The sequence below is a fragment of the Pteropus vampyrus genome, unplaced genomic scaffold, assembly GCF_000151845.1.
Source record: "Pteropus vampyrus isolate Shadow unplaced genomic scaffold, Pvam_2.0 Scaffold23, whole genome shotgun sequence".
In the NCBI taxonomy this organism is placed as follows: domain Eukaryota; kingdom Metazoa; phylum Chordata; class Mammalia; order Chiroptera; family Pteropodidae; genus Pteropus; species Pteropus vampyrus.
In genome coordinates, this window is record NW_011888804.1 from 1,973,864 (window position 1) to 1,998,707 (window position 24,844).

The following is a 24,844-nucleotide window of genomic DNA, read 5'->3' on the forward strand; positions in this document are numbered from 1 at the left end:
GGCCAAATATAAAAGCAAATGTCACATAAGGACAGACTATAATACAGAGTCTAGAAATAAACCCACGCATTTATGGTCAAATGATTTTTGACGAGGGGGTCAAGACAACTCAAAAGGGAAAGAATAGTCTTTTCAACAAATTGTGTTAGGATAAGTGAATAGTCACGCGCAAAAGAAAAAAGCTGGACTCTACCTCATTTCATATATAAAAATTAACTCGAAATGGAGCTAAAAGTATAAAATGTCTAGAAAATAGGCATACATCAACACTTTGGATTAGGCAATGGTTTCTTAGATAAGACACCAAAAGCACGAGTAACCAAAGAGAAAAACAAATGAGACTTAACCAAAAATAAAAACCTCTGTGCTTCAAAGGACATTATCAAGAAAGTGAAAAAACAGAACAGAATGAGAGAAAATTTTTGCAAATCATGCATCTGATAAGGGTCTAGTATTCAGATTATATATAAGGAACTCCTACAACTCAACGACAAAAATTACTGAAGTAAAAAATGGGCAAAGGATTTGAATAAACATTCTCAAAAGAAGATATATGAATGGCCACTATCCACAAGAAAAGACGCTCAACATCATGAGTGAAGTACAAATAAAAACCAAAATGAGAGACTGCATCAAGCCCACTAGGCTGGCTATAAACAAGTACATGTTGGTGGGGATGTGGCAAAATTAGAACCCTCACAGCCACTGTGGAAAAAAGTCTGACGGTTCCTTAGTGAGTTAAACATAGTTACTGTATGACAGCAAATCCACCTGTAGGTATATAACCAAGAAAAATGGAAACATGACCACACAAAAATTTGTACACCGATGTTCTCAACATTTTCCTAACAGCCAAAAAGTAGAACCAGGTTGTCCATAAACTGATGGATAAACAAAATGAAGTACATCTATACAATAGAATATTATTCAGTCATAAAAAGGAATGAAGTACTGATACCTGCTACATCATAGATGAACCTTGAAGGCACTATGCTAGACGAAAGAAACCAGACACACAAGGACAAATGTTTTTGATTCCACTTACACGAGGTGCTAGGAATAGACAATTTCAGAGACTGAAAGTAGATCAGAGGTTACTAGGAGTGGGGAGTTCCAATTACCAGGGGTCTGGTGGTCAGTCTCCATTTGGGACAGTGAAAAAGTTTTGGAAATAAACTGGTGATGATTACACAACGTTGTGACAATATAATTAATGCCAGTGAACTGTACACTTAAAAATAGTGCTAAATGTTATGTGTATTTTACCACAATAAAAAAAGGAAAGGAATAAGGTTATAACATGGATGAAATGTGAAAACATCATGCTAAGTGCAAGAAAATAGACACAAAGGGCCACATGGTATATGATCCCATTTATGTGAAATGCCCAGAGCAGGCAAATCCATAAAGACAGAAAGCAGATGAGTGGTCACCAGGGATGAGGAGGAAGGGGCTGGAAAGGAATGGAGGGCGATGCCAGACGCAGGTGCATTTTTTGGGGGTGATGAACATGTTCGGGAGTTAATGGTGATGAGTACAAAACTTTGTGCAGACACCAAAAACTACTGAATTGTGCACTTTAAAAGGGTGAATATCATCTCACAAAAAAATTTTAAGTGAATGTCAAAGATATCAATAAAGTTTTCCTGACATGAAATCTTAGAAATTTCTTTATTATTACTTACTAAGCATCAGCTTAGTACTGCAGAAAATTTCAAATCACCCTTCGAGAACTCATTCTGCCCCCCAATCCAAATTCCTGATAAACAGCTTTTCAAGTAAAGACATGCTCTCTTCTCTCTTCTGTATAAAACTTTATGAAATAAATGCAAAGAACTGTGTACATCTTGCTTTAAAACGCTGCCACGGCTGTAGAAACAGTGTTTGCCCAGGCTCCCTTTACTGTCCAGGTCCTGAGAGACTCTTGTTCATGAACTGTCTCTTCACAAAGCAAGTCCACCACTACCAAGAGGGGACAAAATGGAAGGAACAGTGGCAGTCAGATCATAATGAAGCTTCAAAGTAAAGCCATAACACAAATTTACTTAATAACAAAACTTAATATTAGTCTGGCAGCCCTTAACATCATTAACTCCTTGAAAGCACACGTAAAAATAATTTTTTTTTTGGAGTGACTTACAGGTCACTCAAAATTATGACAAAATAGATGTAATACATACGAGATATCTCATGCAAAAAAACCTGTTCTATGAGGCTTACAATGCCCCAACATAAGACCAACCAACCAAAAGTTTTTATTATATGCAATTATTATTCACTGTGATTCAGTGAACTCCTACTGTGTAGAGGCACATACTCAAAGTTTAGTAATAATGCAATGCAGAAACTAAAAGTATTCTTGTAATGAAAGATGTCAGTGTGTTTCATGGAGGCTATAGGATAAAATTTATCAATTAAACAGGCAAAGAAGAGGGACTTACCTTGCTGGGTTTATCATTCTGAGGGTCAAAAACTTTCTCACAAAGTCTCAGTCCAGTCTCTTGCCTTAGCTGCTGTAAATAGGCCCTCATCATTTCTAAAACAAGGAGCAGACAGAACAATAAAAAATTGTATTTGAGAATGCACTGCAAATATGCTGATTGCTGATCTGGACACTGACCTTGGCAATATATTTGATACATTTAAACAGGATAAGAAATAGACATGACAGTCCAAACAGTTTTATAACTATATTCATTTTTGCCCAAAAAGATTCTTTACATGTCACACTTATTGCCAAGAATCTTTTGTGAGAGTGACTAGTAAGATAACGTACCTAATGATTCTCGACTGAATACTGATCAAGGCAAGAAAAGGCAGGGGGCCGGAGAGGAGGGGAGTCAAATGGAGAAAATCTTACGCTATGCAGGGAAGTAGAGATTCTTACCATCTTCCTGTTTGTTTGCAGGTTTGGCATAAATGGCGTTAAGTGGAAAACCAGGCTCTCCAGGAATGGGAAAATTAGTAATTCCCAATGTATACATTTCTTTCTCGCCTTGGCTTTTGGAATTACACTAAAAAAAAAAATCATATACACATATGTATTTGATGGGGAAAAGGATAATAATATCTAATGTGCAATTTTTCAGTCTAAGTAGCTATGGCTGGGGGGTTAGTGTTTTTGGTGACTTTGCAATCTAGTAAAGCCAGTGGACCCCTTCTCAGAATAATGCTTTAAATGAATAACATAAAATACACAGAATTACAAAAGAAACTAATTATAGTGAAGTACAATAATTATAATAAAAAAATAAATTTATGATATAGTCTTATATGTGCTTTATTCATGCACTAAGTAACGAGATCCTGCAGTGGCCCTAATAACTAAATTCTGAAGTAGTAATGAGTATAAATGAAATTGCAAAAAATCTTCGACTCTAAATGTCATATGAAAATGCTGATTTCTATTGGAGAAAAAGTCACAGGTACAACTAATACAACTGTGGGTGGTTGTCTACGTCACTAATGAAAGTAAATGTTAAATTTCAGTTATAAGTTAGTGAAAAGAAAGATGTAATCTTCTTCCCATTCAAGTTCACGGACCACTGAATTCTATCCTTGGACTCCAAGAACCTCTGAACCAAGGGCTTACAAGGAATTTTTCGCTCAAGATTTCCGTCTTGGGAAAATACATGCAAAACTTTATCTTTTGATTAGTTAACTACACTATAAGTTTAGAGATCTACATTCAAATTTTTCTTCTTAAGTCCATGCTCTAAGTCAGAAAAAATATTTTCTACTTTTTCTTCAAGTCTCATCAAGTCCCAATACCTATTAGTAATTTGTTTTCCTGACAGATGATCATCCAAGTTTAATTACCTTTTGGAGTTTCTTTAGACACTCAGAAATGTAGAGAGTTATATATATCAAGGTCCGATCAGCTTCATTCTACAGGGGGAAAACAAAACTTAAAAACGGTCCTGATCAAACGTAACAATTCTGTGAAATAAATGAACTCAATCTTTGTCTTCTGATTATCAACTGAAAACTGTGAAAGTACAGTTACTATAACATTAAAAATTCCCATTCTCCAAATGCAGTCTTCGCAAGCGCCTTCCATGTCCGCCCTGAGCTGTGTGACCGCCCCTTGCCCCTGGGTTCCCCAGGAGCTGTGCCAACGGCCCCTGCACCCCATGGAGGAAGGAGAGTTCACAGAGCTGCCAGGAAAACCTGAAGCGCACCATATGGCTGGCTAATTTTAAAAACCCTTTCATTTCAGGATCTGTGCCGAGAACAGAAACATTCATGACTCTAAAAGAGGAAGCAATCATTTCACATGTGACTTGTTCTGGAAGAACTCCATAAGCCCAACTCTTGACCTAACCGAAAGGAAAATGTGGAGAAGGCGAATGGATGTTGATCAAATATGGGATGTACTTCAGGTCAAATTTTACACAGGCTTATAGTTTAAAAAACAAAGTACACATTTTCCTGTTTCTAAGATCATATGATATTCAAGAGAGAATGTGACAGAATTATATTTACTAACATCTATTACACACACAACACTTACAGAAAACATACTGCTAATATCACAGAATGTTTAGAGTACAATTTGTAGACCAAGAGTCTACAATAAAGATTTCAGACCCTGTTGATTCCAGAAGGTCAAAGTTTGGCAAGGAGTTGAAGTTCCATATTCCAGAACATTATCCAGAAAATGTGTTGACGTTTCTTGTAACTTGCTCACAGCAGGAGTGCAGAAAACTATTCCCATTTCCCCCTCTCTTCCTCTGTCACCCCACTTCTACTTTCCCCTTCACTTCATTCCTCAGAGAACTAAGAGCAGAAGGGAAGAAAGGGTGGTTGAGGAAAGGGTTAGGGTCACTGAAGTGTCTGTATTCATCCATCTCAGGTCCAGGACAAAGATGTATATAAAAAATAATGTAGCACACAGGATTTTTAGTTTTGGACAGGCACACAGTAGGTGCTTAATTAATGCTGAATAATGGGGGGGAAAAAAAAAAAACCCAGAGAGCAAAGAGTTTAGGCTTTGCAGGCTGTAAAGTCTTCATCACCACCTACCTAACTCAGCTGTTGTGGTGTGAAAGCAGCCAAGGACCATATATAAACAAATGTGTGTGGCTGTGTTCCAATAAAACTTTATTTACAAAAAGAAGCAGTGGGCCAGATTTGGCCCTCTGGCTGTGGTTTGCTACCCGCTGGCAAAGACTTTGGAGGAAAAATGAGAAACTATTATTGATATAGAGTCTAACATCAGGCAGTCTTCGAGATTTTTAAAAATCACACAATCTCATTTCATTTACTCTTCAATTTGACTGCCAGTTAGATATTATCCCCATCAGAAAACTAAATTAAATATTAAAAGCTCTGTACTTTACCTTAATTTCATAGTTTTTGAAGAAGACATTGGCCTTGAAGTAATAGATGGCTTCATCCACAATATCTGTATCTTTTGCTAAGCAGGACACAAGAAGAGGGCCGAGAACATTAGCTTAATGCAAAATATAACATCTAAAAAAGCTATCAAGAAAAAAAAAAATCCAAGCTCAACAGTCAAGACTTTTGGAGTTGAATAAAATGAGGCTACTGAAATATAAAGTTGTTAGAAACAATTTCTAGAAAAATATGTACATGGTTTATTCTTTTAGCTTTATTGTTTTCATAAAAAGAATACATGCTATGCTCATTAGAGAAATTAATCAATCAATACCTCCCCCCAAATTTTTTAATTGTCACTGTGAGAAATAACTACTATTAATACTTGGTGAACATCGTTCCAGACACTTCAATGCATTTATAAAAACAGACTGAAGCATAAACTAACTTTAACAAAATGATTTTTAAAATATTCAATATAATTTTATTTAAATTTACATTCTATAGTTTCAGGGGGAAAAAAACCTGTCAATTGTCATTTAGGAACCCACTGGGGTTCACATACACATCTCTCTGTTTATAAAATCCGTGATTTCGAATCTATTTGTACAAGCTGTTCTAGGTGGCTAGCAACTGAGGAAAGCCAGAACTATTGTTGTGACAAAGACAGATCTCATTACACAATTTCTCCGGCAGTTTTTCGTTTTCCTTTTTTATTCTAAAAAGGTCACAATGCCAGGCTCTTGGTTTCCGGCAGCTGGCTTCAGCTACACAGAGACAGTTATTTATATTTTTGTCCATGACTGCTATCCCTCTCCCATGGCAGAAATGAAAAGGAATCTTGAAGTTTTAATGCTCTGTAATGCAGGTGTCTTTATCCCTGCTCATTCCTCTGCTAAGGAATTTCAACAGAATTTGAACTCTAGACTTGTGTTCCTTGCAATCTATTTCCTTATGTGCAAAAAGGAAACTTCCTCAAAGGATTCAACAGTGTTTACAAAAACCAGCTCAATCTTTTAAATGTCACCATAGGGACGCATATGTGGTAGGGAGGTTACAGGATTCAGAACCTAGAAGGGTGTTTGGCACATATAATGTGTTCAAAAGATATCTGTTGGGTGTAAATAACTGGATGAATGCTAACAGTTATTTAGCTCAAACATAGGCTTACATTCCTCCAGAATCCCAACTCAGTTCTAATCCAGTCCCCTGGAGAAGAGTAACAGGTCATTCATTCCTTGTCCACAGAAACCATGAAGATCTGGTTTCCTGAGGTCCCATTCTCCCTCAGAGGGTTGCCAAGGGGTAATCAGATTTACTCCAGCATTGGTCACCGCATCTTCTGATACTCTACACGGTATTTCGTAACTGTCCAAAAGTGTTCTTCTTAAGGAATCTGGGCCAACACTGATTCTTACTTTTCCTTTGCACTGTAATTATTTTACATTATTTTTCTTCTTTTTGATGTGTTTTTTTTCCCATCTGTTCCTTTTTCTTCATTTCAGAATCAAGTAAAGACTACGGTGACTCACCGAATTTATTAAGTTTACTGAGCTTTCAACTGGTGTTGAAAACAAAATTAAAAAGAGGTCAAGCCAAAATAGTCTGGCAGTGGGATGGAGATGGCATCGGTACAAAATCGGTAATTAAAACCTTGGTCTTGGAAACCATGAATGGAATTCCCTCGGTGTAGGAAAACCACATCTTACACAGCAGAATACCTCAGAATGTGTCAGAAGAGTCTCAGTGTCTGAAAAGAACGGCGCTTTCTGAACAGTAAAAAAAGAGAAAAAAGTACGTAGCAAGAAAGAAAGCCAAGATATAAAATTCAGAAAAGCAAGACAAGAAGTAAGTAATGTTATATAATGTTATATAATGTTAAATCTTAAAATTTAAGACTGAGGTATTGCTAAAAATGAAGATCCTGAAAAAGGGATAAAGGAAGTAGATGTAGATGGGGAAGAGGCTAAAATATGTTTTGTGTTTTTCCTTCTTGACGACAGAGAAGGGATGGGGACATGGCATTCTACAGAAGTAGCAGCATTAGATTAATCTGTAAGAACTGATGACGATGACAGAAACGGTGTTGAGAATTAAGCATATTTTCTCTTTCCCCTCAATAAAATATCCTGGAGAAACTAGCAGCAATAATACAGTTTCTTATTAGATGCAACGTACAGCCAGGATCTTGAAAGGTCTAGAAAGCAATATCCACTAAGGAAACAGAAAATACAAGAGCAATCTGAGACAGAGGACTGAGCTAAGAATGTCCTCCATTTGATGTCATAGGGTTCCTAGATGCTTCATAAAGAAATCTGAAAATATTGGAAAGGGGTTTCTACTTACTCTCTCTAGGGGCGGGTCCTTTGAACTGACTTCGGATAGGTAACAGTGCCATGTTTCCAATGAGTTTGGTGTCGGGGTCCATGAGAGAAGAGTGGTAAGCCTGCAGTGGCATGCCAGGGAAGAACACAGAAGCAGAGAGAGGGCACACGTCAGCGGGGCAGACAAGTACGTTTCTCCAAAGGCAAAAAAGAGTAACCCACACAAGACTAACTAGAGGTGGTGGCAGAAGGGATGATGGTGGTGATGTGCTGGAGCTGGCTCTTACTGGCTCATGAAAACCAACTGTTAAAATTCTTAGGAATTTTGAGAAATTTTGAGCCAAGATGATTGTTGAACACAGTCGTTATTAAAAATTATATAAATCTGCAATGTTATACTAAAAAAAAGGTAATACATACTCAAAATGCATTAATTCCTATGTAAAAAAAATTTTACTGTTGTCCATGATCTTAAGGTTATTTACGTCTTTTGTGTCTTTATGGAAATACTATATAATGGGGTGCTACTATGCATCTCTTCCATGTTCAGCGACATCACAACCGGTAACTGGTGGGAGTATTTACACTACAGAAATATGCAAACATTAAATTGGTGGCCCCCAGCCCCTCGCTGTGGTTAAGCCGGAGCCCAAGCACTGGTTTATCAGCTCTGCCATTTCACGCCTTCATCTAAGATTCACTTTTCTTCTCTTAGCCTGTTTCCCAATTTGTAAAATGAAGAGATGGATACTGCCTTCAGGGGCAGCTGTGAATTAAAAATGAGGGGAAAAAAGTCACATTTAGGAGAGCAATTTGTACATCATTCCTAGTTCTGCCTTTTACAAGATGTCTGTAAGAATACACGAGCTCCATTCATATATTCATTCATTCACCAAATGATTACTAAGCACCTTCTAAGTACAAAGCATGGTGATATAATGGTATGCAAGACCAGTATGGTCTCCGTGCTTGAAGAACTTTCAGGCTAACAGAGAAGACAGATATTAAATAAGTAATCACAGAGGAAGTCCAGGGTGTTCTATGTACAAATAGAAAAAGCACAGGGCTTTAGAGTCGTATCTTAAAATCTGGCTTTACCAAGCTAGGCCTTTGCACTAGTGCGCCACCTTGGGCAAGTTATTAAACTCTGAGCCTCAGTTTCCTCCTCTGCAAAATGAGAAAACAGTAACTTATTTACTTTTTAGGGTCACTGTGAGGATTAAACAGGATAATTTATAGTGTGTAGCTCAGCTGTCTGGCACACATCCGGAGTCACATGGTAGCTATGGGATTCATAAAATATGAATCTGTAACCATGGCTTGCTCCTTTTTATCACAGATACAGGGCATCTAAAGCAGCCTCCACCCTCCCCTCCAACAGATGTCTTGTTACCCATCTATTTCCTTCCTGGCATTTGTCACTATCGAAAACGATCTTCTTTATTTTACTTACATTTACATGTTTACTGTTTCTCCCCATTAGAATGTAAACTCTTTAAAAACCTTTTTCCTAATCTGCAGAATGAAGATCATGATGGCGATAAATCTACCCCAGAGACGGGCTGTTTGAAATTAGGACAAACCACACCACCTTCAATTCTTCTCCTACTCTGATGCACAAGAAAATAGAAAAATTTGGAAACCAGGAGCGGATCCTGAGTCTGCTCTGGTGGCGGCCACCACCGGGCAACAGGAGAGGAAGTGGGATCTGACAGATGACAAGCAGCGCTAGGGACCCACCCCCTGGGGCGGAGGAGGAAGTAGGCCTTCAGGAAAAAAGGAGAAGCCGGACCCTGGACTTGAAAAATAAAAATAAAAAGCGCAGCCCTTGTTTTCGTGGCTCTATTGAGGCTTTAGGGACCCTGTCGGAGTCGGAGGGTGGGTGCAGAAAGGAAAAAGACGGGGTCGGGAATGGAGATTACGGGGGCCGGCAGGGCAGAGGCAGCCTCCTCTGCACGCCCACTCTGGCACATTCTGTCGCCCCCACCCCCTTAGCCGACCTGCCCAGGCCACCCCAATCTTACGGGAACCGGCCCCCTTCTTCCTTCTTTCTCTGGCCCCCGCTTCCTCTCTGCCCATTTTGGCCCGCTTCTCTCAGCGCACGCACGATTTCTTGCTGCTCTCCCCGATTCTCACTGTCTCCCCATACCCCAGACTCGGGCCCCTTACCGGCATCCTGGCGGCCCCGGAGTTTCAATCCAGACGAGGAGGATCGGGTTAGAGCGCGGCGCTTCCGGTCTGGCAGCCCGGGCGGGGTAGGCGGAAGCGAACCGGAAGGGGAGGGCGAGGGAGAAGGTGCGCTTCCGGCCCTGCTGCCCTGCGGTTGGCTGCTGCGGCTGCGCGGATCCGAAGGGGCGCCAGGGGGCGCGCGAGCACCAGACAGCGGCTGAGTGTCGCGCATGCGCGAGGCGCGGAGCTAGCAATAGGTGCTGGGGTTGCATGTCCACAAATCCAATGAGCACGCTTCTGTTTTTCCCTGAGATCACCTTTTCAGTGAAGCATACCCTAGGTCACACTATTTTAACCTCAATCCCACCGCACTCCCTTGCCTCTCTTTCTTTCCCTTCTTACCTTAGTTCTTGAGATTCTTTTATTATTTAGTTTACTTTTGGTGTTTATTTCCCCATCCAGGTGAATGTCAAAAGGCAGGGATTTTTTGTTCACGCAGTTTCTCCCATGTGTAAAACAGTACATAGTAAGCATCAATAAATACTTGAATGAACCCAATCCGCTTTTTTTTGGTTTCAAAAACGTCATTGTCCTCAACTGCCTTTACAGTTTACAGCAATATTTCACATGTTAGTTCCTTGCAGCCTTTTTCATTTTGATGTTTGGGAACTGGGTTTTCAGGGGTGTGACCAAATCACTGGTTTTTAAAATCGGTAAAGGAATCTACTGCCATGGTACCCTGAACATGCCCAATCCTGTCTGATTTCGGAAGCTAAGCAGGGTCAGGCCGGGTTAGTACTTGGATGGGAGACCACCTAGGAATACCAGGTGCTGTGTTTAAAGAAAAAATGGGTAAAGGAGAGCACAATGAGAAAGCTTTTGTACATTACTCTGTACTGTAATTTGTGTAATGGTTGAAAAAATGAACTCGGTTTGAATCTCAGCTCCAACAATTATTGGCTGTGTAATTTAGGGCAAGATAATTAACCTCAGTTTCCTCATCTGAAAATGGAGATAACAGTACTTACCTTAGTTTCCTGAGAAGAAATGAATTGCATGCTCAGGAATTTTTAACCTATTACTAGAAAGCACCTCATGTTAAAGCCAAGTTCAGTGCTGCTTCAGGCCATCTCTTCTGCCAGTCTCTCAGACTGGAATACCTTGCCCCATGTTCCCACAACTGATTTCTCATTTAGGTCTCTGGACAAATAGCACCTTTTAGGAGGAGACTTCTTTGACAATTAGTCCAAAGTAGCTAACTAGTCACTCTCCATTTCATTACTGTTTTCTTTTCTTCCCATTCCTAATCAGAGGTTTCCCTGTTTATGGTTAGTCTCAAGGACCCAGCATGTCAATTCCATGAGTACAGTTTTGTCTGCCCTGCGTGCTCTCATTTTATCCCCAGTGCCTGGCACCCACTAGTAAATTTGTCCAAAGAACCATGTCAGACTCTCCTACTTGGGAAAATTTACTCATTCAAAAATTTAACCTGCCTATTTCAAATTTTGACTGGAGAACAAGAGTGTGATGAAAGGTTAGTGCTGTTTCTTTTATTTATATACATATATATCTTAAAACAGTTACTTTTCATTTTTTAATTATACATTCAATGTAGAAAAACTGAAAGATACAGATAAACATGGTCTTACCTATATCCTTCCAGACTTTTTCCTTTGGACACACATATATTTAATTATAATAATTCCTGCCCCTCCAAAAAGTTTTCAAAAATAACAAATATCAAACAGAAAAAATAAAGGCAGACTGGTCTAAACTGTACCAAAAGTGCTAATTTATATTATATTCAAATCTATGTGCATTTATTTTAATTTCAACTTTTAAGATCTAAGTTGATGCTGTAAAAATAATACTAAAAGATTCTACTTTCAACAGCAGCAGTTTCAGAATAACTAAGAACTTGATTCCGGTGTGCTGCTCATAAAAGCCAAACGTTACTTTTTTTATTAAAATAAGTAGCTTTCTAGTATTGCATCCTTTGAGAAGAATGTTCTGCTGGTTCAGCCACAAGCTCTTCACATATATATAGTTATTTTTAGTAAACTCTTTATTCATTCATTCTGGTGCTCTTGAAAATATTCATCAAACATAGAAGAAGACTCATCTTCATGTTCCTGATGCAAAGAAAACAAAAAAGAGAAAATATATTCATTTCCCCTCAGTTAGACTTAGTATGTGTTTACATATTTTCCAGGTAATGCTCTATAAGGAGCAAATGCCAGCACCAGCTCCAGGTACTGCACATAGAAAACAGTAACAAAAGGCATGACTGATAGAATATCTCCAGATATATGATAAAGTGTTCATATCTCATTAGAAGCATTTCTTACATAAGTTTACAGTCATGCCGATTCTCAACTAATCTGCTGTGACAGTGCCCTACTGACAACTATGATTAGTCTTTGCACTAACATATGTGAGGGCAGCCCAAGTTCAACTGGATTTCACCTCCTCTTTGCATATACCCCAAGCTCTGAGTGCAAAGAAACATAACTCAATAACATTGCCTCGACAAAAGGTACAGTAAAATTGATGTTGCTTGTTGAGCACAGGTGTCAATTTCAGAAATCATGGGATAATGCCGGAGGCCAGTGAGTGCCAACAAATATTTTTACCAAAAGCCAGTGAATACCCTAAACCAGAAATTACCTTTGGTTCTTTAAATTCCAAGTCTTCTCCATACTGAATGGCAAAATCAATATGCTGTAGGACAATGTTCATGCTTTCTTCATCTGACTGATCGTAAGGCAAAAACCGAACCATGCTGTAGTCATCAATCTGCAAGTTAGGGATTTTAGAAAGCGTCATTCTGAAATTGTGCCAATACTTTCTTTTCAAATTATATTTGAGTTTAAAATTATTTATACTTCTGATTAAGCCATTTGTGTGTGGGGGGAGGTTGGGACAGACAGAATAACAGCAAATCAATATTCATTTTTCTGACTTCTGACCTAGTAGAACACTCAACTTATTACTTACCTAGACACTGTTTCATGGGCATTTATCTGAATTCAACAACCACTGAAAATTTCAAAAGGGCACAGATAGTTCCGAACTCCCAAAATGGCTTAGAATAATAGACATGTCAGTTAATTTACTGGCTACTGCCAATAACTGCTTCTAAATTAAACTGCTGACCCACCAAGTGCACAGGCTTCCAACATCCTCGTCCTCTCTTTGCAAGGAAACAGGGTTAGACTGTGTTTTCCATAATGGTGGCCACTGACTGGACCTCCGTAAATACTTGACTGGTCATTAAAAAAAAAACTTAAAAAGCTTACCAATCCACATACGGCTTTAGTCAACTTTTTGAATTTTTTGCTTCTTAGGTCACTTGTAGAATCATTTAATAAAGAATACATGTCTGGATCTAGAAACCTTTAAAAGTGAGAAAGAAGACCAATGAATAAAAGGAAGAATAAATCAGGAAACTAGATTTACAAACTGACAGAACCTCACATGTAAATAAAGCTTAGAAGGTTCATCTCTGCAATTGAGATCTGATGATAATGGGAGACGTGAACTCACTTCTCAATTTCCTTTTTAGCTTTCTTACTCAGCAGATCCATTTTCGTCATGATGTTAACTTGTGGAATTTCTAGAGAGATCATAGCACTCAGGGCTGCCAAGATGCCAGAAATAAACTAAAGGAGGAAATAGGAAATGGAATATGAATCAATTGGGGTCAACCAAGTTCCCTGGTCTCTGCATAAAATAGAGGCTTCTACTCCTCACTGGAACAAAACTGGCCTAAGTCGAAGAAACACTAATCCCGACTATAGGACAGTCCACTAATCAGAGGGTTGAGCCCTGATTTCCAAAGGTGAGGATAGGAAGGAAGGTGGAGATTTCACCTACACTATCACGAATCTCCATTTAGATGATATCATTAACCTTTTTTCTCATCGAAATTCTTTAAGAGCTATTAATGAATAATAAAAGTTTTAGATAGTTCATAAACTATACAAAAGGTCCTCCACAAATTAAAAACAGACTTACATACTATGCATCTGCCTCATTTTTCTTGGTAAGCACTAGTTCCCCTAAATCTATCTAATACAATAATTTATCAATGAAATTAAAAATCCATTATAATAATTCAATGATAAGGGATACTAAGTAACTCTGGAGTATAGTTTATGAAAGGTCCAAAATCACACAATGATTAAAGGAGACTGTCATCAACTTGTACTCATGACTGAAAAATGGACAACAGATTTATCCTCGAACCTTGAACGACTCCACCATGAACTGAGAATCAACCAGAAAAACTCCGCAGACTCGGAACTCCCACTGTTCTAGCTGCTGGACCAGCTGCTTCATCACGGGCAAGTGTGTGTACAACTCGATTTGACCTACGGCGAAGAACATTACCAGACTGTCACGATCAGCAAATATGTTAAATCATCAAATTACAGAAAAAAATGTTTTTCGTAAGACAGTTGAAAAAAAAGGAAATCATCCACTGGTAGTAATATATTCAGTTTCTAAGGGGTCTTACGGCTTCTCAAAGCAATCACAGAACCATGAGGTTCTTTGCAGTTTGGGAATATTGTTCAAGCACTATTCTTATGTCGTTTTCATTTTTCTGTGGGTGCATGTATGCTCAATTAAAAGCAAGGAAAAAAAAGGGAAAGCCACAATGATCAAAGCTAGGTTAAGCTCAAGTCTCAAATTTATAGTCTGGCTTAAGAAGTCATGTGTGATGCTCTGTCCCCAGCAGCCTCACTTGATCACATTTCCCTTTGCTTACTGTGTTCCAGCCACACCAGCCGTTTGGTGCCTCAAACCCACCTCTCTCCTTCCTGACTCAAGGCCTGCAGCCTGCTGTGCCCTCTGCCTGGACCACGGTCTCCCTCACTTTCACCCTATGGCCCAGCTCACAGGCCCCTGGATCAGAAGCCTCCCCTAACCTCCCTGCTATGTGATGGTCTGTGCCACTCCTGTGGGGTGGGGCACCTGTCCCCATGAATACTAAATAATCACTTGAGTGATTTCTGTTTATGCTGTCTAGCACTCCCACTTGGCAGAGACCACGGGGGCCTGGCCCTCTCCGGCATTCCCTGTGTACAAAGTTAAGCATGCAGTAAACACAATGAATGAATTAGAGCCAATGAGTGAGAGCTTTGTACCTTACTGCAGCATGTACGGTTCAGAGCTACTAATACTCCTCCATTTTCTCCCACTGAGGACAGAACTTCAAGGAAAACGACACATTCAAATTGTGGACTTACCTGGACAGTCAAAAAGGATGTAGTCATCCTCTACGTGACCAAGACAGTTTTCTAGCCAATCAAAATTATTGGCAAAGTACTCCATGCAGAATACCAATCCTCCATTGGGACCAAACCGCAGAGAATGGTCTTCCATCACGTCATCCACCTCAATCAGTTCCCGGATGTCTGAAAAGGACAGACAGGGCCCAGAATACAAAAGTATCCATTTGAAAACAGTCATCCTATCCAAACTAGTGCTAATTAACAATTATATAAAAACTCACACATATGAAATTATTTCTGTACATGGTTATTCACTGTAGCAGTGTCTGAGAACCAATTAAATTATTATACAGTTGAACAATGGAGCTATAAAAATGAGAAGTTCTTTAAGCATTTGATTATGATATAATCTCACAGGTATACTGTTAAGTGAAAAGTATAAGATGCAGTACTCTGTGGGAGAATGCCGTCATCTGTGTTTAAAAAACAAGACAGACTCAGGATATGTACATATTTGATTTTATATGCATAGACTCTATGGAAAAACACCCCAGAAACTGGCAACAGTGGCCACCTCCAGGGAGAGGAGCTAACAGCTGGGACACAGAGCTGGGAGGGAGATGTTTACTCTTTTATACCTTTTGCATTTTGAACCATGTGATTATATGCTACCTATTCTAAAACAGGTAAAACCAAACCAAACCAAGAAAACCAATTACTGTTTCTTAACACAATGACCCCAGGGAAGCTATTTAACCTCCCTGTGTCTCACTTGTTACCATCCCACTCGTTACCATCTCACTCGTTACCATCCCACTTCTCTGCTTCTTCCACAGCAAAACTTCATCAGTAAGTCTTCTCTTCTCAGAGCCTACGCCGTATCACCTCCAGGTCACTCTTCAAACTACTACGATCTGGCTTTCATCCCACCACTACACTGAAACCACCAAAGTCACCAAAACCTCCATGTCCCAGAATCTAACAGCCACGCCTCTGTCCTCATCTTCCACAACTTCCCAGCTGCATCTGACATCCCCAACCACCAGCTCTTTCTTGAAATAGTCACTCCTCCTGGCTTTTGTGATGCAACATTTTCCTGGCTTTTCTGCTACCTTACTGACTCCACTTCCTCTATCCAGCCTCTGAAGATCAGACAACTTCTCGGCTTAGTCTTGGGTCCTTCTCTCTAACCATACTACCTCCCAACCTGATCTCACCCAGTCCCACAGCCTTATGTTTTATCTCTATGCTGCTGACCCTCAAATTTATATCTCCAAGCCAGACCTCACCCCTGAATCCCAGACTATTATATCCAACTGGCTCCTTGATATTGCCTCTTTTTTTTTTTTTTTGATATTGCTTCTTGATATCTATCAGACATCTCAAAACTTAGCAAGTGAAAGGAAAACTGCCCCAAACCTAAACCAACTTATCGTCCTAAGTGAATGCTATCATGCATTCAATGGCTCAAGTCAGAAACCTAAGAGTCAGCCTTGATTCCTGCCTTTCCTACACGCTTCTGCCCTTCCTACACCATCTCTCATAGAATATTGCTGACTCAACTAGCAAAATATATACCAAATCTGTCTGCTTTTTTACATCTCCACCACGACTGCCCTAGACCAAGCCACCTGGACAACTACGATAGCCACACTGCTGGTCTGTTTCTATTCTTGACCTTCTAGAGTCCATTTTTCATCCAGGAGCCAGTTATCTTTAAAAACATAAAAAATATGCCAATCCTCTCCCCTGTCTGAAACCCTCTAGTGGCATTCCACTGTTGACAAGTGCTATAAATTGAATGCCAGTGTCCCCCCCACCCCCCGCCACAAATTTCGTAAGTCCTAAACTTAATGCCTAAGGTGGTGATATTAGGAGGTGGGGACTCTGAGGGCTCTTATAAAAGAGGCCCCAGAGAGATTCCCTCACCCTCTCCATCATATAAGGACATGGGGAGAAGTTGGCAGTCTGTAATCTAGAAGCGGGCCTTCATCGGAACCTGACTTTACTGGCATCCTGATCTTGGACTTCCAGTCTCCAGAACTGAAAGAAATATATTTCTGTTATTTACAAGCCACCCAGTCTGTGGCATTTCATTATAGCAGCCCAAACAGACTAAGAAGCACATTACCATCTTCAGGTCTCGGCCCAAATGTCCCTTCCTCAGAGACACTGTCTCTGACTACGCTACCTAAAGCAACCTCCTCCAGTTATTCCCTCTCATCGGCGTATTTGCTGTCCTTATCACACTCTGCAACATGTTTATTATTTTTCTTATTGCTCATCTTCCCCACTAAAAGGTCCACGAAAGCAGGGACATCTTGTTCTCTGCTATAATCCTGGAATCTGGCATAAAGTAGGTGCTCAACAAACATGTGAATGAATAAATTAAAAGAATTTTAAAAAACAAACTACTTAGGCTTTCTACTTCTAGTACGATCAGCAGTTAACTGGATTCACCACAGCAGGACTAAGCATGAAAGGGACAGAAGAGGAGGGTGGGTAGGGAGGCATCTACTCACTTTTATTTTGTACATCAGAGAACAAGAAAAGATACTGTCACACACGTCAACATCGGGGGATGTCACCAAATGATAGTCAGTCTCATGCTGTTCACCATTAAATCAGGGAACCAGAGTGTCATAATTAACTTTTTAGCTTCTGTGCCAAGCACCCAGAACTCACTGCCTCCTCACCCCTTTATTTTTCCTGAAGGAGAGGGAAGGCTCTGCTCAGGACTCACCAGCCATTACAGAGTAGTTGAAGTGTTCTGCTGCAGGATCGAGGTTCACAACCTGGACAGACCGATTGAGGGCTTCACAGTGCTGGACCATGGTGGCACAGTAGGTGCTCTGTAATGTCACAAGACCCAAGGGGTCAGAACAGCAATGTAGTGCTACTGTCTCCACCCCAGAAGGACTCTACACCCCTTCGGCACTGTCTACTAAGGACAAAACTATGCCTTCATCGACCAGGAAGCTGAATGAAAACAGAAAAGGCACTAGGCTGGGAGTCAAGACACCTGACTGGGCTGCAGATCTGGACCTGGTTGTGACTCACGGGTAACTTTAGGGAAGTTTCTTCTCCACTCTGCCCCTCGATTTTCTCATTTCTAACTAGAATGACCTGCATGATCCCTAAGGCTCCTACTGCTCCAACATGCAACAAGCAAAATTTAAAGAGAGTATTTGTTTGCATAGTGCAGTACCTAACACATGGGGTCCCCACAAGGACTTGCACAGTCCAAACAGAGCTGTGTAGGTAGAGTGATCAGAGATGATGTCTCTGAGGAGGGGATATTTGAGCTGAGGGATGGGAATGTGCTTGCAAGCTAGGGAAGAGCGTTCCAAGATGGGAGACCATTGGGGTCAATAAACAGCATGGAGATGAGCCATGTGTTTGCAACTTCTGGTTTAGAGAATTCTTCATTCCTCATGTAGTTGATACCACACTATGTTAAAATCTTTAGGCTACTTGTCTGTTTCATCCACCCTCTAGTTTAAAGCAGGAATGTGTCGTATTCAGTTTTATAAGCCCAGGGACTAGCACAGTACCTGGTACATAGTAAATGCTTGGTAATTACTTCTGACCAACTGACTTAATGTTTGAATATAAACTCAACAAGGACAGAGATTTTTTGTGTGCGTGTGTATGTGTTTTGTCAATAACACAATCCTCAGGGCTCAGAATAGTGCCTGGCACAAAATAAGTATTTCTGATAGCAGGCATCAAACATTTAGAGAAACTTTCTAACACAATCAGTCTGGGAAGCAATCTAGAATATAGAAATAAACTCTATCATTCTTTCTGATTAGTGATTTTACACATACATAATGGATAAGCAAGGACCATATCACAATCATGTCTATAACTCCTGCATCCAGATGAGGGCAGCCTCAGAACATTAATTTAAAGACTGAAGCCACACAACACCTCCAGACTTGAGTGTTTCCCACACTCGTGTTATTTGACCATTATCTTCACCATTTCTACCATACTTGAATACCCCTAACATTTTCTGCTTAATATTTGTTTACAAGAAAAACTATCGCTATTGTAAGCAGAAAACCAGTTACGTTAATCATAACAAGAACATATCCATAAAATTAAATACAAGTTTACAACTCTTTCCATTCCAGCTAAATATAATTGCCTGTCAAAAGCTCTGAGTCTAAGATCTGCTCTCTGAAAAGACAGGGGAATTTAAATAAGTGTTGAAGACAAATTAGCATCAAACTGACAAATTACACTTCAATATAAATAGAAAGAATGGAAAAAGGAGCAACTTTCTCAATACATGATTCAATGTTCATTAATGTCAGGCCCATGTACTTCTTAAAATCGTCTCAAATACCAGAAGTCCATGTTTCAAGCTCCGAGAAAGTGACTAACGAGACCCACTTTAACCTCCTGGTAGCGAGACAGGGCCAGATTCTGGAGTTAGACAAAACTGGATTCAAATTCCAGCCGCCACTTAATTAGCTGTGATCTTGGACAAAGAATTTAACTTTTCTGAGTCTCATTTTCCTTATCTGTAAAATTGGAATAATAGGACTCATAGGGTTGTTGTGGAAATATATGAGGCGTTCTGCATAGTATCTTGAGCATAAACATTAGTAACATTCCTGTTTCAAAACAACAAAAAAAGACACAAGCACAGACGGCAGGAGCGATCCACATCCCACGCCCCCACCTCCCAAGGACCCAAACTTCCCTGCTTCCCACGAACTCCGACTTCTCTCGCCAAGTGCTCACCTTCCCGCTGCCTGCGGGGCCCATGACCAACTGCGCGTACCGAGGCATGTCGGCTCTCCGCGCCCCCAGTGCCACCCGCCGCACAGTAACTACCGAGAGGCGACTGCCACGCTCCCTTCAGCCTTCGCGCGACGCCCGCTGAGTTCCGGGAACGCGGCGTGCGAACCAATCACAATCCGAATTCTGTTTACCGCTTCTGTTCTGCCACACCTCCGATTACGGAGCGCCCCGCGGGCCAACCCCCGCGTGAAACGCTTCCCGAGAAAACACCCGGAAGGGAGGGAGGTTTTTGGCGAGTGCGCAAAAGTAGTGGGCGGAAAGCGGCGGTTGGGAAGCTGGCGAAGCCTGGTTGCCTTGGTGATAACGGATAACGGATGACACTCTGCATTCCTGTGCCAGGTGCTTTGGTCCTTAGTTTGCGCACTGATGTTTGACTTATATGATGACGCTCAAGATTTGCAAATTCGCTGAGAGTCTGGAATACCGTGGAGGAAGGAACCTGCTGTTTTACAGGGCATGTGTATTTCCTTTCTGTGACGCATCCCTTCCACAAAAAGATGCAAACGTGCAATCAACTAAAGAACTCTCGCCCCTCCCCCATTTAACTCCAGGATGGTGGAGTTGTCCTCCTCGCTCCCCCGAAGCTATTCGGACAGTGTCCGGAGCGCATCGGAGGGACCTAGAATCTGGCGTCCGCCTCTTCACTCCCAATATTGCCAGGCCTGACTCACGCGTGCTCACGGGGGAAGGGAAGGGAAGAGGGGAAAGGTTTTCCAGCACACAGCTCGCGGTCCGGGCTCCCCGGACGAGATGCCCGGCCAGGGTCCGGTGTCCGACTGGAGGGAGTACAGCTCTTCCGTAGAGCCGCCTACGGTGGCCAGGACCGAGGGTGACGGCGGGTGAGGCTGAGGGACCCCGAGGGAGTAGGGAGGACGGCGACCGGCCCTGGGTCGATATTCCCTTGTAGAGGAGGGATTGCGAGCTGGCTGCTTGGATAGACTGGTTCCCAGTGCACTGAAGTGAGAGGCGGGGAGAAACTATGTTGTGGCCGGGATGGGAAATATAGAAGCCGATTCACTGCTTAGGGTTAGGGCTTCCTAGGAGGAAGGTTTAGTGCAAAGTAAACTGTGACAGTCGCCTGCGTGCGTGCGACTTTCTCCCGCGAGGGGGCGCTGCGAAACCTGCTGGGAAAATTTCGGTCTGGCCACAGGGTGTCTGCGTAAGCGGAGCGGGGAGAGCAGGGGAGAATGTGGGAACAGACCCACCCGGCTCCACCGAGGGCTTCTCAATCAATAAATCAGCTCCCTGTATGTGACATTAGCGACTTTTATGTCAAATGCGAATCCGTAATCGCCAATGAAACAGATGACTGAATATTAGAGGCACCTTGATTCGGGCATTTTCTTCACACAGAAATTCATTTATTTCGAGCAGGTTTTTACTCATTTCCAAGATACTGAAGACAATTAGCTGTTGAAGTCACTGCCATAGGCAGTACCTTCTCATCCGTTTCATCTGTTATTCCCTGAAAGTGGGAGCTGCCGGGGGTTCCTCTTCAATTCAGCTCAGTCTTAGCTGCTGCTGCACCCATGACCATCTTTTTTTTTTTTTTTTTTGGTATCTAGCGAATCGAAGACTTCTTATAGATGGGATGGGTTTCGTGTTTCTTTTCTGTTCATCACAGTGCTTAGTGAAGTGCTGGATGCTAGTACATCAGAAGATCAGTGAACTCCTGCTCATTGAATAAATCAAAGGACGAGGGAAGGAAGGGAGTTTTGTCTTAATTTGAGAAAAGAAAAAAAGAACTTGTACAAAATTAGAAACATTCCAAACCAACTTAGATCCAGTATACCTCGATTACATATAATGAAGAACAAGATAGTCTTTTCCATAGCGAAATTACTTTATTAAAAATAAAGAGAACAAGAAAGTGTTATGGATACCACAGAAGCCCAAACTACTTTATTAAACTCATTGTAGGAATTAGATTAGGAGGCTATAAAAATCAGACCAAATCTGGCTTAAAGTAAATCCTGTCTAGTATGGTGAAATCTCAGATCACTTTGGAAATGTCTGGAGCCATTAGAATATAACCAGAATTACAGGAGAAAATTTGCAGGATATTCTGTCTGATAGGAAACATGCAAAATAAAAAGCATATGCAATACTGTTTTTTTAATTTAAAATTATTTAATGCTTATAAAGCTGTCAATTATTACGTATTATTTACATCCTTTTTTAAAACAGGTCAACTGGACATTATTACCAGAATTCCAAAGGTACAGGTAAGTAGAGCATATAAAGCAGATAATACCTATAAATAACAGTTCAGAGAATTCAATTTTGCTATAACTACTCACACAATAGAGTTTTAAAAATAGACTTTATTAGCATCCTCGGCGAACTTAGTCTTTCAGATTTTTCAAAGAACATTCCAGCAGGTTCTTTGTTTCTCGTTAAGATATCTTACATCAAGCATTTAAAAAAGAATACTTCAAAATAGCAATGAATCTGAAAACTGTTTATAACTGATGTTATAGCACAGAGCACAGCCTGGGGTTTATACACAAAAAGAAGGAAAAAAATTCTAAGTGGAACAACTTCAAAGAACATAATTTCCTAGTGATGCTATTTTCCTTTCTCTTGAAGTAAAGAATAGAGCTGTTGGAGTTAAGGGAGTAAGACGAGCCCCCAAAGGTCTCTCACTGATTTTGGCAGGGGCAAAAATTTCCATTAAATGATATCTAAACCTGGATTCATTTTGCTTTTCCTTGGAAAATTTATAGTCCTTACAGTTATCTATGATAAACACACATGCGATTATCTGTGTGTATGTACATTTATATATGTAATACATATAAACAAATAGTGTTGTTGTTTTTAAATGGATATTGCTGAATCATATGGCATGCTACATTTAATTTTTTGAGGAACTGCCATACGATTTCCATAGCAGCTGCACCATTTTACATTCCACCAGCAATTCACAGGATTCCAATCTCTCCACATCCTAGCTAACATTGGGGTTCTTTTTTTTTTTTTGATGATCATCATTCTATGGGTATGAAGTAGGTGTCTCATTGTGATTTTGATTTGCATTTCCCTAATGATTAGTGACAGCATCTTTTCATGCCCTTATTGGCCACTTGTGTATATTCTTTGGAGATAGCCAAAGTCTCCTTAAGTTCTTTGCCCATATTTCAAGTGCGTTGTTTGTTGTTGAGTTTAACTATTATTTTTAAATGTTTCATTTTCTGTAAAGAAATGCTATCAAGCTTTTGAGAAATGCATCTCAGAAATATGGATCAACAGGGACATATAGTCTTAATTAACCCATGTTTATGACTTGAAAAAAGATTTTAAAAAATAGACTTTTAAATGTTGGCTTGATATTTATTTTATTATTACAGATTTCAAATTATGATTTTTAAGGGTCATAATTTCCAGATGATTTTCTATTGTTTACAAACTAGTCCTTCAGTATGCAAATATAACTCTTATCTACACTATCTGACTTGCCCAAATCTTAAAGAAATAACTAAATTTATACTTTAATATGTAAAATTATAGTGGCCTTTGTTATAATATTGAACAAAACTACTTGTTTAATTCACTTTACTAAATACAAACTTTTAACTTAAAATCTGTTCTGCCAGCTCTATTTGTAATAGCCAAAAACTGGAAACAACCCAAATGTCCATCAACAGGTGGGTGTATAATCGAATTGTGGAATATCTATCTATCTATCTATCTATCTATCTATCTATCTATCTATCTATCTATCTATCGATCTATATACATGCGATGGAATATAATCCAATACTAAAAAGGAATGAAATTTTGTTACACTTGCATGGTTGGATTTCAAATTAATTATGTTAAGTGAAAAAGCCAAACCAAATATATATACTGTATGTTTTCATTTATATCAAGCTCAAGAAAATGCAAACTAATTTATAGTGATAGCACATCAGTGGTTGCCTGGCGAGAGTGGGTGTGTGGTGATGTGGGAAGTGTAACAAAGAGTTATTTCCTGACTAAATTTTGCCAGATATTGTTTTTCCTTAATCTGTTACCCTAAATTAAGTTACTAGTCTCAATATGTCTGAAACTGAAAACTAGTTTCCATTCTTCTGGGAATATGTCTCAACTTTCATTTTTGTATTGAAAGACTTAAGTATTTAAAACAATGACATAACTGAAATTATGTAAAAATAGTTTTAATAAGTTTCTGCAAAGCCCTTCATTTTAACACTGTCTCATTAAAGGCATTACAATTGTGTTATTTTATCTTGAGTTTATTACAGAATAGAATTTTATAACTATATACTAAAGTCAAATGAATGATAAAATTTTGATGTAAATCTTTAAAATACAAATACTGCATGTATAGTCCTGTTTAGTACGATCTGACATACAGTAAACTGAAAAAGTATAGGTTTGCATCTCAGCAGAGTTCAAAATAACATCGTCCATGTGCAATGATTTACAACCTATATAGTGAATATTTATAAATATCTTAGATTTTTGTGTGCTCTAAAACCAAATGGCATAGCATATATCTCCTTAAGTTTGACTCATGCTACTACTCCAGAATTATCATTGACACATGTAAATACATAGATCTTAACAATTAATTTGTTAAACTGATCTTTCTCATAAATTTGCATAATAATGTCCTTGCCTACAGAGGGAATCAAAGATGGACACAAAGTGAACTCACACATAGCCAAGCTGCAAGAGTTATGGAAAATTCCTCAAATTCAAACAATTCATATCCCTGAATCAATGACAGATTCATCCTTTCTAAAGATATGCTAACTACTATCAAACTTTTATTTAATGCTCTTTGTATTCAGAACTGAACTTTTTATTGAAAGAAAGCTACTTAGAGGGTAAGGCACTGCAGAAGACAAGGTACACCCAGCATATTGTCTAGGATTCTATAAATATCTGCTGGGTAAACTCATGAATGGATGCAATTTTATCATCATAGATTCCTTATCATAAGAGTTCTTT

The 24,844-nt window shown here is 39.7% G+C and overlaps 3 protein-coding genes and 1 pseudogene across 7 annotated transcripts in view; 2 read left to right on the plus strand and 2 right to left on the minus strand.

Annotated features, from left to right (window-relative positions):
• Positions 1-1,652: 1,652 nt before the first annotated feature.
• On the minus strand, positions 1,653-9,989 carry ARPC3 (actin related protein 2/3 complex subunit 3). Of its 2 annotated transcripts, XM_011355778.1 has the most exons (7): positions 9,834-9,989; positions 7,687-7,786; positions 5,343-5,419; positions 3,820-3,888; positions 2,888-3,014; positions 2,442-2,536; positions 1,653-1,962 (listed from the first exon to the last, which is right to left on the minus strand). In XM_011355778.1, the coding sequence occupies exons 1-7, from the start codon at positions 9,837-9,839 to the stop codon at positions 1,900-1,902; spliced, it is 537 nt and encodes a 178-aa protein (XP_011354080.1). In that variant the 5' UTR covers positions 9,840-9,989; the 3' UTR covers positions 1,653-1,899. The 2 variants fall into 2 exon arrangements, with proteins under 2 accessions (XP_011354080.1, XP_011354079.1); XM_011355777.1 differs by lacking the exon at positions 9,834-9,989 and having other exon boundaries at positions 7,687-7,798.
• A 565-nt stretch (positions 9,990-10,554) lies between these two features.
• On the plus strand, positions 10,555-10,673 carry LOC111737057 (annotated as a pseudogene).
• Positions 10,674-11,363: 690 nt separating this feature from the next.
• GPN3 (GPN-loop GTPase 3) lies at positions 11,364-19,977 on the minus strand. The gene is made up of 8 exons (XM_011355779.2): positions 19,826-19,977; positions 17,814-17,922; positions 15,086-15,253; positions 14,082-14,206; positions 13,380-13,495; positions 13,133-13,229; positions 12,501-12,629; positions 11,364-11,965 (listed from the first exon to the last, which is right to left on the minus strand). The coding sequence occupies exons 1-8, from the start codon at positions 19,871-19,873 to the stop codon at positions 11,903-11,905; spliced, it is 855 nt and encodes a 284-aa protein (XP_011354081.1). The 5' UTR covers positions 19,874-19,977; the 3' UTR covers positions 11,364-11,902.
• Positions 19,978-20,095: 118 nt separating this feature from the next.
• Positions 20,096-24,844, plus strand: part of FAM216A (family with sequence similarity 216 member A) — an 8,401-nt gene continuing 3,652 nt past the window's right edge. Inside the window, exons 1-3 of one of the 4 annotated variants that reach the window (XR_002779304.1) lie at positions 20,096-20,724; positions 22,073-22,110; positions 24,822-24,844. Coding sequence is in view for 1 of the 4 variants with exons in the window: in XM_011355784.2 (XP_011354086.1) it covers positions 20,636-20,724; positions 22,073-22,110; positions 24,516-24,635 (247 nt within the window). In the remaining 3 variants the exon portion in view is untranslated. Of the gene's footprint in view, positions 20,725-22,072; positions 22,111-23,481; positions 23,515-24,515; positions 24,636-24,821 lie in introns of those variants that run through there. The other 3 variants (XR_002779302.1, XR_002779303.1, XM_011355784.2) reach the window with 3 other exon arrangements.

Coding starts and splice junctions, on each gene's coding strand:
- GPN3 (XM_011355779.2), bottom strand. CDS start 19,873: ATGCCTCGGTACGCGCAGTTGGTCATGGGCCCCGCAGGCAGCGGGAAG. Junction 14,207..15,085: donor CATCCTTTTTGACTGTCCAG/GTAAGTCCACAA, acceptor TCTTCGCCGTAG/GTCAAATCGAGTTGTACACA. Junction 11,966..12,500: donor TGGAATTTAAAGAACCAAAG/GTAATTTCTGGT, acceptor TCTTTGCATCAG/GAACATGAAGATGAGTCTTC.
- ARPC3 (XM_011355777.1), bottom strand. CDS start 7,798: ATGCCACTGCAGGCTTACCACTCTTCTCTCATGGACCCCGACACCAAA. Junction 5,420..7,686: donor AGGACCCGCCCCTAGAGAGA/GTAAGTAGAAAC, acceptor TGTCCTGCTTAG/CAAAAGATACAGATATTGTG. Junction 3,889..5,342: donor TCAAAAACTATGAAATTAAG/GTAAAGTACAGA, acceptor TTCCCCCTGTAG/AATGAAGCTGATCGGACCTT.